The sequence below is a fragment of the Triticum aestivum genome, chromosome 2D, assembly GCF_018294505.1.
Source record: "Triticum aestivum cultivar Chinese Spring chromosome 2D, IWGSC CS RefSeq v2.1, whole genome shotgun sequence".
In the NCBI taxonomy this organism is placed as follows: domain Eukaryota; kingdom Viridiplantae; phylum Streptophyta; class Magnoliopsida; order Poales; family Poaceae; genus Triticum; species Triticum aestivum.
In genome coordinates, this window is record NC_057799.1 from 48,429,634 (window position 1) to 48,442,694 (window position 13,061).

The 13,061-nt window shown below is 42.5% G+C and overlaps 1 protein-coding gene across 1 annotated transcript; it reads right to left on the reverse strand.

The window, feature by feature from the left end:
- Window positions 1-2,043: 2,043 nt before the first annotated feature.
- On the reverse strand, window positions 2,044-5,258 carry LOC123048643 (uncharacterized). The gene is made up of 8 exons (XM_044471699.1): window positions 5,123-5,258; window positions 4,840-5,057; window positions 4,736-4,751; window positions 4,136-4,189; window positions 3,851-4,062; window positions 3,711-3,777; window positions 2,455-2,538; window positions 2,044-2,371 (listed from the first exon to the last, which is right to left on the reverse strand). Exons 1-8 carry the CDS (start codon window positions 5,141-5,143, stop codon window positions 2,228-2,230), a joined length of 816 nt encoding a protein of 271 aa, XP_044327634.1. The 5' UTR covers window positions 5,144-5,258; the 3' UTR covers window positions 2,044-2,227.
- Window positions 5,259-13,061: the final 7,803 nt, after the last annotated feature.

The window sequence follows — 13,061 nt, forward strand, 5'->3', positions numbered from 1 at the left end:
TAGAAAATTCGTACTATTAAGAGAGGGTCCACATTGTAAGGTACGGTGAAATAAAATCACGTACACGAAACTTATATTGCACCCATGATACCTTCCCATCCGCCTTTGAGGTGAGAACCAATTTCTACCAACATGTTGTAAAAGGTGCACCGAGTTGTATTGCTCCTATTGGGGAACGTAGCATGCAATTTCAAAAAAATTCCTACGATCACGCAAGATCTATCTAGGAGATGCATAGCAACGAGAGGGGGAGAGTGTGTCCACGTACCCTCGTAGACCAAAAGTCGAAGCGTTAGTTTAACGCGGTTGATGTAGTCGAACGTCTTCACGATCCAACCGATCAAGTACCGAACGTACGACACCTCCGAGTTCAGGACACGTTCAGCTCGATAACGTCCGTCGAACTCTTGATCCAGCAAAGTGTCGAGGGAGAGTTTCGTCAGCACGACGGTGTGGTGACGGTGATGGTGAAGTGATCCACGCAGGGCTTCGCCTAAGCACTACGACAATATGACCGGAGGAGTAAACGGTGGAGGGGGGCACCGCACACGGCTAAGAAACAATTGATGTGCTTAGAGGTGCCCCCTGCCCCCATATATAAAGGGGGAGAGGGGAGGAGGCCGGCCTAGGCGCGCCCCCAAGTGGGGAGGGGTCCTACTAGGACTCCAAGTCCAATTCGGACCCCCTTCCTTTTACCGGAGAGGGAAAAGGGGGAAGGAGAGGGGGAAGAAGGAAAGGGGGGGGCGCCACCCCCTTCCCCACTCCAATTCGGACCCCTTCCAAGTGGGGGGCGTGCCAACCCCTTGTGGGCTGGTGTGCCTCCCTCTCAAGGCCCATGTGGCCCATAACTTCCCCGGGGGTTCCGGCAACCTCCCAGTACTCCGATAAATACCCGAAACACTCCGGAACCATTCCGGTGTCTGAATACTATCGTCCAATGTATCAATCTTTACCTCTCGACCATTTCGAGACTCCTCGTCATGTCTGTGATCTCATCCGGGACTCCGAACAATCATCGATCACCAAAACACATAACCCATAATAAATCGTCATCGAACGTTAAGCGTGCGGACCCTACAGGTTCGAGAACTATGTAGACATGACCGAGACACCTCTCTGGTAAATAACCAACAGCGGAACCTGGATGCTCATATTGGTTCCTACATATTATACGAAGATCTTTATCGGTCGAACCGCAATGACAACATACATAATTCCCTTTGTCATCGGTATGTTACTTGCTTGAGATTCGGTCGTTGGTATCTTCATACCTAGTTCAATCTCGTTACCGGCAAGTCTCTTTACTCGTTCCGTAATGCATCATCCCGTAACTAACTCATTAGTCACATTGCTTGCAAGGCTTATTATGATGTGCATTACCGAGAGGGCCCAGAGATACCTCTCCGATACTCGGAGTGACAAATCCTAATCTCGATCTATGCCAACCCAACAAACACCTTCGGAGATACCTGTAGAGCATCTTTATAATCACCCAGTTACCTTGTGACATTTGATAGCACACAAGGCATTCCACCGGTATCCGGGAGTTGCATAATCTCATAGTCAAAGGAATATGTATATGACATGAAGAAAGCTATAGCAATAAAACTGAACGATCATTATGCTAAGCTAAGGGATGGGTCTTGTCCATCACATCATTCTCCTAATGATGTGATCCCGTTCATCAACTGACAACACATGTCTATGGTTTGGAAACTTAACCATCTTTGATTAACGAGCTAGTCTAGTAGAGGCTAGCTTTACTAGACATGAGCCATACCTACAATTTCCAGTAATTATTTTTTCTTTCTCGAGACATCCGGCAGCAGTAGTTCAAGTCCCAACATACAACAGCGAATAAATAAATAGAACTACATGTTCGTTCGGAAGAGATCTAAAATTTGTGTTAGCTCAGCATATACAAACCAACAAGGTCGCTGAAATGGAAAGCAAAGCAGTAATGGATATCTATGATAACCCAAATACCAGCTATGATGGGCAGGGCTAAATAAGAATAGAAACAAGAAAGCACTTGCACGCATGTTACCAAAATCTCCTAATTAGAGAAGTGTAACCAAAATATCACTTCATGACCTTGTCCATCAACAATGGCACCAAAGAGCAGTGAGCCCAGGCCTCATAATAATAGTCTAATTCATTGGAATTCAAAATCTAGGCCACTGGATAAGCTTCAAACGATTATGATACAGTACAAATTAACACTTTTCTATTGAGTAATGTGACTTTGCTGATTTACCTTCCCAATAGGGTAAGCAATAGGATAGGCAATGAACATGACGATGCGTACGAGCCAAACAAAGCTAGCACCCACTGCCAGCCCATACCTGGTACATATTGCTTGAGGTACAACCTGATTGTCGAAATGTGATGATCAATCAGATAATCTGTGGGCCGGTAACAGAAATATAAATGCTTGGACATAAGATGCATTACCTCCCCAAAGGCAAGAACAAATGTCACTGACAATATAATTGCAAGAACAGGATTGAAAATCCTGTCAAGGAATATAGGGAGAGCCTGAAAAGGCCGCAAAGAAGTAAGCAGAAGAGCCACTGATTAAAACAAAAAACACGAGAGAAGAATGGATTCTCTGTCTACAAACAGCTCAACAATTCAGAAATGAAGTACGGGGAAAAAATGGACATGTGCCAACTAAACTAGGAGAAAGTACCACGCATGAGGTGGGGAAAAGTTAGCAAATATTGATGTTGAAGATCCTTAGTGCATAGCTGACCAAATATACCCACAGGACAAGCGAAGATACTGACATGAATGTTATGAAATAACTTAGCAGTTAGCACTGTGATTATTGAATTCTAGGAGTTTAATTGTCAGCTCATAGCCTCATACTATCCAGTTTACAATATCAGTCCTCTCTCATGCAAAATATTGGCATTGCATGTTGTCCAGCTTGACATGATTAAGAAATTCAGACAAGTGTCATATTAGCAACTTAATCACAAGTAACAAACAGAACATATGCTCTGTTAACTCAATGAGTAAATTTTATAGCATAACAATCCTAATAGAACTCTACAAGAAAATCCTCTTGCTTCAAAAACTAGAATGAGGGGCTCGGTAATATGTTAATTAATTTAACTATGACATAATTCATGTGTACTTGGGGATCTGGGGTATTTTAAAATGGTTGCACACAAAATTTTGGAATTCAGTTTCTTAAATCTAATTAGCAACACAACCCTGTCAAAGGAAGAAGAAAAAGAAAGTAACAGCTGAAGAAACATTATTATCATTCCGTGTCCTCATTCTCAGCATAGCCTTCTCATGTATTTAATAAACCATTTTCAAACTTCAGCTACTCCTTTAGGTTTTCCACCTCCGACAGTATGAACTTCCAATGTATGATCTCAGACACTTGACACATGACACCAACATGTTGTTGACCCTTTTAACTAGGACTACTGTTGAAACCAAAAAAAGGAACTAACTACACAGGGCAGTTTCAACTCATAAATGGCTTCTAGAGTAGGGAACACTTGATAGTATTTCATTACAAAAGCTTGATATCAATCTTTCAGAGTAGTAAAACTAAAGAAACCACAACAAAACACAGACCACATCCTGGCTTCACTACAGAAGTAGTGAGCTAAGCTTGAGAATCAAATAGAGAAGTAAACGCTGCCGATCCGACAACCATCTTATCATAGATAACACGAAAGTTATTTTACCTGGCATAAGACCAAGAGGTGATGCATGATAGAAGAGCACTCCTCAACGCTAGCATTCTCTGAGGACCTACTTTGAGTTAATATAATTAGTTTTCAAATGTAAATGATGAAGTAGTTCTGAAGTAGATAGTTGAGCTTACTCTTCAATAGCAGTCTGCTCTTTGCCAGATGGCTGGGCACTGAAGATAGATGCGAGACATCTGAATAAGGGAATCCTCCATTTGAGCATAAGTTGGTCACTTCTGTAGGCTCCTCTTTCAGAGATCGCTTTATCTTCCAAGTAAGATGCGTTGCTGCAGTTCTTTAGCAACTTATTAAGAACCCGTGCAATTCCCATTTTCCATAGCAATACCTGAATAAAGAGAAAATGAGAGAGGAATAGAGAAACAATATACACAGGTCATGAATAATAAAGAACCTCTCACCTTGCCATTTGGATGTTCTGAAAATTTTGCAATGAACTTAAGTAACTGATGCACCTGGAAACAATGCAATTAAACAATTCAGATTCATGATGCTGAGGGCTATAAATGAAGAACTAGATTTAGGGGGAAAGAAGAGCTCATTCAACCAAATATAGTACCGGTAACTAAACGAATGTGCTTGTTTGTTACGACAACTAGCACACAAGTAGAATTACAGTTCCAAAGTTTTACTGTTACTAGTCAACAATGATTCCGGCCCAGAGTTAAATGCCCCATACATAGTAGAAAACAGGGGCACTACAAAGAGGACCATCTGAAATAAACACGGACAAACCCACAGACAGGTCAGGTTCCCCCCAAGAAACTAGCAAGTTTTCCAGAAGCAAGCCAGCTTCTGTTTGCATGAGGCCAGCATTTAAATCATTTTCTCAGTGCCACCTCAATGGAGTTGATTAATTAATATGTTTGAAGTTTGAACCATATATAAACCTCAAGAACAGAGAAAATGAAATAAAAGTGGTCTTCCAGGACTATAGTGCGTTTGGTGGTCAGAGTTGGCTGGCGCGCAATGCAGAGAAATGCAGCAGCAGAGACACTCACTATGACCCAACAATATCTACATAAAGAAACAAAAGTGAATGAGTTCCAAACACTAAAAGTTAGATGAACAAGGATGGCCTAAACTGGAAGAAATGATCACCCACAAAGCGCTTGTTCTCTCCCACATAGGCTGCGAGGTCCAGAAACGGAATAGGGTCGTACACGAACTCCAGAAAGCCATCTTGGATGTCAGCCACTGCTTCCACAATAGTGTGGCAAGCGACACCATGAATCTGGTCAGAGTGTATGTGTTGCCGTCAGCCAATAGCGGAGCTTTATGCTCCAAGTCATCCTTTCCTATCTCAGCGTACATAGCATTTCCCTGCATAAGCACAAAACATGGTCAAGACGACATGGTCAGCTGCATGAGGGTGCATGAAAGTTTACCTTGTTATTGACCAGAACCATGTCTACATGTTGCACCGGACCAGTGTCGGTGCCACCGCGGTATTCCCAGAGGTGGGAGACATGAACGCAGACATTCCAGTTCTTCACTCCGGGTTTCAGTTCCGACAGAGCATGGTAGGCCATCTGAAACACCAAGAATGTTATACAGGAACGATAAATAAGGTGAGCAGGCTATATGAAGACAGCAACATTATTCAGAGCCAAGGTGCAAGACACAAAGCAACGCAAGGGGGATTAAGAGACTATAACAACAGAAAAGTATGTACACCACAAAAGTATTTACAGAGGCTGCGTGACAGCCTATGGAATCGCCTGGATGTTTTTGTTGGGAACTTGGGATCAAGCGTGCCCACACACAGCAATTAACAAAGGCCCTAAATTTCCAAGGCATGGTGGGAATAAAATTGACAAAAGCAGGGAATTCAAAAGATTTGTTCGAAGTAATAACTTGTGCAATGCCTCCGGTACTAACAGCACAGTTGTACGACCACAAGCCAGATTAGCGAGAAGTAATAATCTTTACCTGCTCGTCCAAGCAGCAGAGACAAACGGGATCACCCATGCCCCCGCCTGCTGAACTTCCGACGAAGACCCTTGGGGTCGGTTGAGTAGTGCAGGCTCAGAAATCTGTGAACCATCTGCAATGTCAGCCCCAGAACATGCCGTGACGACGCCGTGGAGAAATCTGCGGCACACCGCGCAGGCGAAACTGAATCTGCTGTTTCCCCAGGGACGAGGCTCACCCTGCACCTGCGAACACAAAATCCGAGCGTTGTAACCCTAAATCTGTAAGGGAGAAATTGCAATGGGGGAAAAACAACCGAACCTGCTCTGCTCCTCCATGTCGAGGCACTCTATTGGGGGAAGATTCGGAGTTGAGCACGGGGATTAGACAGAATCACGGAACCAACAAAATAACACAAGAGCACGAGTTCGATTGGGGCAAGAACACAAGAACACGAAGCACAGTCAACCACAACACAGACCAATATCACTCCATCGCACATATATATAAAGCAGTGACTGCAAAATACGTCTCCTTAACGGCAGTTTAAGGGTACAAAACGTCCAGCAACCGAATTAACACGAAATCGACATCAGTCACATCCCGGAACGCGACCAGGGTCTAGGGGAGGAGGGGGGAGGGGGAGGGGGAGGAGGGGGGGCATAGGTTGTCCACGCCGATTCAGTTCTTCGCTGGCTTCTTCGCCGCGGCCTTTCTTCTTTTTGCGGGCGGCATCCCTCTCCACCTTCAGCTTGTGGGCCGCGTAGGCGATGTCGTCATGGCCCAGCGTGGTCTTCGCCTCCACGAGGTTTAGCCCGCATCTTGGGCACGGGTGTTCCTGGGCCTTGGCCTTCTTGGCCCTGCTCGCCTTGCCCATCTGTGGTAATACGAATCCGATCGTTGATTAAAATCTAATCCATCATGAAACAGTACAACGTAGCAATTGTAGATGCGGATTTGGCCAGCACTCGAAACAAAGCAAGCAAAAAAAAACATAATTCACACATGCGTGCACCAGATCTGATATGTGCACGTCTAAATGCAGGAACGGAACATGAACGGGGTGAGCACATCCCAAACTCGAACGGCACAGACGCTAAACGGGCACGAACTTCACATCTGAAGCTACCCGAGACCCCTGAACTTTTACGATCCAGCAGCAAAAAAAAAAGAGAAACCCCATATACGCTAGGCTACGCATCGTGACCAGGTAAAGGAAAAAAAGAATCGCCAACGAACCACCTGCGTGGGCGTGGAAAATCGAAATGCACCTGCACCACCGGCTCGAACCAAACAACGACGATAGGGTTAGGCTGTAGCACACGCGAATCAAAACTCCAAGGAAAGCAGCACAGCGCAGATTTAAGCCAACGCGACATGCGCATCACGATCCAGAACCAGGAAACCGCGCGCACACACACTAGCATGATCATCGACGCACGCATGAACACAGGGAAACAGATCTGACCTTCTAGGGAGCAGCGGGCGTGGTGCGCCTCGAGGGTGGTGAAGGGCAGGTGTGCGCCGCACGGGGGAGGAGTTTAGTGTGGAGGGCAGTGGGAGAGACGAGAGGCCGGATACCGCGGGGTGGCCCTATTTAACGTGCTCGGGGGAATGAATAAACTAGTCTATCCCAGTCCTCTTTAACAAAGACTGTGGCCGCATTTACTCCATAATCCCCTGACGACTGTGGCCCACGCGATCAGTCATCAAAGTCACGCCAGGGGGAGCCCGTGCGATGCTTGCGCCTACCAACTTGAGGCGCAAGTTGGTCACTGTTCCAGGACGGCATTGGACGAATGGCAAAATGCGAAAATAAAATGTATCCTGAATTTTTTTTCCTCAACGCATGTTGCTTAGTTTCCACCTACTTGAATACTGTTCTTCTGTGATGGAATGAGGTTCATGCGTGTGTGAGCAAAAATAAAACAAATTCAGCGCTATGTAAGGCTTGCAAAAATCTTTCGCCAGAGCATTTTGAATGTTTTTTCTTCACTAAACTTTTCATGCGGGTGAAACATTCAACGATGTTTGTCACAAAATAAAATCAGAATTTTTTTTTCAAAAAAATGTATTTTCCATTTAACTGTTCATCCAAGCGCATATGCACCCGAGAGCAGAATGGTACATAAGGGCATCTTCAAAGCGGACCCTCAAATAACCCGCAACCCTCCGAACCGATTGGCCCGTACGCACTTTAGGATCCAACGACGTCCCGCATCGGTTCTCGGACCAGTCCAGCTGCCCGAAATCCGGCAAAACAGAAGCAAGCCAGGGGGCTTTGCGGGAGTCTGGACCTCGCCACGTAGGACTCCGGCACCCCTGGACCGTCCAAAAACCACACCCTGATCCCGCGTCTCCATCCTTTCCCCTTTCTCTGTGTCAACTTCATTCCGCTCTGACCTCACGTCGCCGTTGTACCACTCGACCAGACCTACACAATGCCATCGCTCCAACAGGTCGCCACACCACTTGCATACGCCGATGTTTGACACCTCTCGTCCGTCCGTCCCTGCAGATGCCATCCGTGAGAGGGAGACCACGCCCGACAAGTGTTCGGTGAAATGCCCGTGCTAAAATTTTGAGAATTTTTCTTCCTCCTTTGAAGCAGTGGATTCGGACATGGAGTGCATCTATCAGCACTACATTAAGTCACCCGACTCCTCCAAAGTGGAGGATTATGCAGATGAAACAGTGATGATGTAGTTGGTCATTGCAAACGTGGAGCGTGCGAGATAACATGTTCTCAATTTCAAGGGATCAATCAAGGGTCATCGACTGCTGAACCGGAACAGGGCACGGGGGCATTTGACGCTTTTGAACACGGCACGAGGGCATTTGACGCTTTGCCCCCGATGCCCTATTCACAGACAACTTTCGATGGTGCTTTCGAATGCACAAATATGTGTGTGATCGCCTCTACAATGGCGTTCGGAGCTGCGATGAGTATTTCATCTTGAAAAAGGATGTCATAGGAAGAATAGGATTCGTTGGTTACCAGAAGTGCACGTCTGCATTGTAGATGCTTGCATATGGCACGACCGTGGACTCATGGGACAAGTAGCTCCAGCTGTCAGTGAGCACATGTGGAGACGCCATGGTTAGATTTTCTATTGCGATGGTCGAGGTGTTTGGACCTCAGTACTTGTGAGAACCAACTATTGCAGACACTGAAAGGCTCATGACACTCTCAGAAGCCAGAGGGTGGTCAGGTATGCTCGGATCTCTTGATTGTATGGACTGGAGTTGAAAGAACTGCCCAAAAGGCTCTACAAGGGAATGTCAATGAGCATGAGTACAATATGGGATACTATCTAGTTGTTGGTATCTATCCTCCATGGACAACCTTGGTCAAGACCATCTTTGAGCCAGTTGGTTAGAAAAGAGTTCACTTTTCCCATATACACGAAGGAGCTAGAACGGACATGGAGAGGACATTTGAGGAGTGCTCCAAACCCGTTTTGTTGTTGTTCGTGGATTTGCTAAATAATTGGATCTGGAGACCTTGTGAGAGGTGATCACATATTATGTGATCATGCACAACATGATAGATGAGGGTGATGATGCTGCCGGAGGTCTGGAGTTTGAGAACATGGGTGATCCTATCCAACTCCCACGTCAGAATCCGGACACGTTTGATGAGTTTGTCCAAATGCACCAAAAGTTTGGCATCGAGCAACTCATGAGCAGCTAAAGGAGGATCTGATTGAGCATATGTGTGGGCGGTTAAAGAGGACAACTACAACATATGTGCCCGTTGAATTCAAGTTTCGACTATTTTATCTCAAAACTAAGTTGGATCGTAATATCAAATTAGAACTACTGTTGCATTTGAATATTATCGAAGATTTCATATGGTATTTATTTTGAATGTTTCGGACTTAGAAAAAACAGAGGCAGACTTTAAGGGACATGGTTGGATGGACGGCTCCCACATTAGTGTCCACAGACTAGTCCAGAGCAGTTCGTAAACAAATCTAATGTCTATTTTGAGGGCCGGCATTGGAGAAGCCCTAGCAACTTTTATATTTCCATGTTGGTAAAATTGTCCGTCCCATCTGCAAAGAAATCATCATACAACTACTCCACTAGATTGTGGTTAATTTGTGAAATCCGAGGTGGCAACATATATCAAGTGTGCACTTTGTTGTCACATTGGAGCTTGTGCAAATATTGTTGCTTGTTTTAATTAACACAATACTGTTATCTCCTCACTTATTGTGTGACACATTACCATATGTCCTAGGTGGCAATCATAATCCTATTATGTCTAAGCAGATGATCCCACTGCTTTTATTTATATTAACATGCACACATGCCATCTCAACACATATACCATCTCATCAAAGTCCCACCTCGACATGCATGGAAAAAGTCGTCCTTAATAGTTTATCTCACTACTTATATTTATCTCAATATGCACAAAAGTCGCCTCATCAAAGACCCGCAACATGCATACGAAACCATTTTTCATTATATTATGCTACATATATTCAATAAATAATTTCCAACTATATAATATATAGTATGCATTTCCATTTCAGATCATATATTATTGATTCAAATATTTATGTGTCATACAACTAACTCTCGTCGAAATATATTGTAACTCATTCACGTGGCAACGCATGGGGTATCTTCTACTACCTTAATAGATTGATCACTAGGTCTCACAATATGTCACATCCCACCTCACCACACATGTCACCTGATCAATTTTATTATTATTTTCTATTTTCCAATTGCATGCTCCACCCCACTAGGGTCATTGAATAGATATTTTTGTGCTCCTACGATATTCCACGTCATCCCAACTTGCGCTAGCCATCCAATTTAGTTTATTATCACGTGTGGTACAACCACATTATTGTATTAAATTGCCCGTCACAGTGTATCTTCCTAGTGCGGCAAATGAACTGAGTGTTTCCACCTATCTTTCGTTTCCACTATATTTCTGCTACTCTCTGCCCCATCCAAGCATTTTATTTCCGTTCTCAACTTTCTCTCATTCCTACCATGAGAGAACTATATAGATGAATTAATCTTTGTGGGCTAATTGGTGCTCCAAAAAGTTTATTGAAAGGGCTTCCAGGGATTGGAGTCTCGGCCGAGGAACTATACAAATGGTGAGCTAATTGGTGCTCCGAAGATAAGATTTGTTGAAATGCCACCACATATTAGTTTCTTAATGTTGGTTGTTTGTGTGTACAAGGTGATCTTATAACTGGGATGTTGCCATACTACCTTATGCATTCCATTCTCACAATTTTACCAAGATGGATGTTTGTTATCGTATTGACACCTTCACTAGCTACCACTAAATTGTACATCTCCGTCTACCTATCTTTCTCTATGGGATCTATCTACATCTCCTGATGCGCATGCATAGGAATGGATGATCACATTTTGAGTACTTGACTTCTTATATACAAATGTCTTTTACTCCATCGTGATGATTGAATGTCTAATATTATGATTTTTTTTCCCTCATGGTTCTTAATCATCTCAAACTTTTGATTTCTATATTTGTCTATCATGTACCTAAATATTGTGTCATTTGTTTCCTATTTTGTAGGCCTAACGAGGAATTGTTACCGCCATGGCATCTCATTTTACATGATCCTTTTACATAGCATTTCAGATTACATGTATGGTGAAATACGCAAGACACCAAGTTTTGGAAGTATGTTAAGGAGATAAAAAAATCAACTATTTAATACTTTCATCTGGACATTTTTGCAAGATGTTTATATAGTCTAGTTTTTTGTTTCTTGGAAAATGTTGCATGTCATATTTACTGCATTATTAACTAACAATCTCGTAAGTGATTTTCGATAGCAACAAGCGAGGCACCCTTCTAGTTTTACCAACAACTATCACAAAACGTTGGAGATGCTCCTAGGAAGAGAAAGAGATAAATGGACATTACAACTCCCACCCGCGCCATAATGAACTTGTACTTGGAAATTTGAATTCACATTTGTGTCCCTTTGACCCTTAAATTCAATGGGGGAGTAATATCTACAACATCAAATCTATTGTACACGGAAAAATTTATGATGAATGTAACAAAGTCTTTTTTTGTTATAGATGTTCACATATTTTTTTATATACATGATCAAACTAAAATATGTTCAATTTAGAATAAAGTAAAAGCTTCAAATATTTTGGAATGGATTGAGTAGGCAACTATTCATCCTCCTATTGTAAATATCAACTCCCACTTTATGATATACTCCCCCATTTTAAACTGAAGGTGTATATTGTTTGCCTAAGTTTATAGAAAATATTAACATCTACATTACCAAATCAATATTGTATTCGTTTGTTACTATAGATGTTTATATTTTATCTACAAACCTGTTCAAACCCTATGAAGTTTGATTTTCATACAAAATTTATAGGATTGCCATCTTCAAATAGAATAGGTTCCTCTTAACTGCTACCCGCCACCTCACACACACACACACACACACACACACACAAAGTTGGTTGACAGGACTATACAAGTGGTTGTATATATGTAGTGGTGTAGGGCAAGCACATATAGGTCTAATATAAGATGTTTTTTGACACTAGCATAGTGTCAAAAAAGATTTTATGTTACGTTACAGAGGGAGTATATATCTAAGGAGTTGATCCGACTACTTTTATCTATCTCAAATTCTCAATACACATACATGCCACCTCATCAAAAGCCCACCTCAACATGCATGGGAAAAGGTTTTCCATATTAATTTATCCCACTACTTCTATTTATCTCAATATGCACACATGCCACCTCATCAAAGGCTTAACATGACATGCATCACAAAACATCATTAAATTTTGCTACTTATATTCAATAAATAATTTTTTTACTATACAATAATCAAATATAATACATAAAATGCATTTTCACTTTTAGTTCATACTATATTATTACTCCAAATATTTATGTTTATTCATGTTTCATGCAACCAAATCTCATTAAAATAAACTGTAAGTAGTTGATCCCCACTACTAGCAATACTCTCTACATGCACACTGTACGTCCACATCAGCACATGCCACAACAACATTCAGTTCCAAACACCAATTAATCCACCGACAAGAATCTCTCTCTGGCCAGCCACTTTTCATGGGCATAATTTTGTAACGTATCATCAATTATTTTTTTGCGAGGAATAACGCATCATCAATTACAGATGGTCACAACATTTATGTATTATATTTGATTTTTGTTATAGGATTGTGATTTTGAATGTAAAATTGAAGAAATTGCAATTCGTTTGGAAAAAACTATGTAATCATATTTTATATATACAACTATGTACTGTGATTTGAGTAATATTTCAGTGTATAATCAATTCCAGTGGCTTTCATAATTGCAATCGACATACGGTTTGCCAAAGATGGTATGCAAGTTTTTTT

Coding starts and splice junctions, on each gene's coding strand:
- LOC123048643 (XM_044471699.1), bottom strand. CDS start 5,143: ATGGTTCTGGTCAATAACAAG. Junction 2,539..3,710: donor ACCTCTTGGTCTTATGCCAG/GTAAAATAACTT, acceptor CGGCCTTTTCAG/GCTCTCCCTATATTCCTTGA. Junction 2,372..2,454: donor TTGTTCTTGCCTTTGGGGAG/GTAATGCATCTT, acceptor TTCGACAATCAG/GTTGTACCTCAAGCAATATG.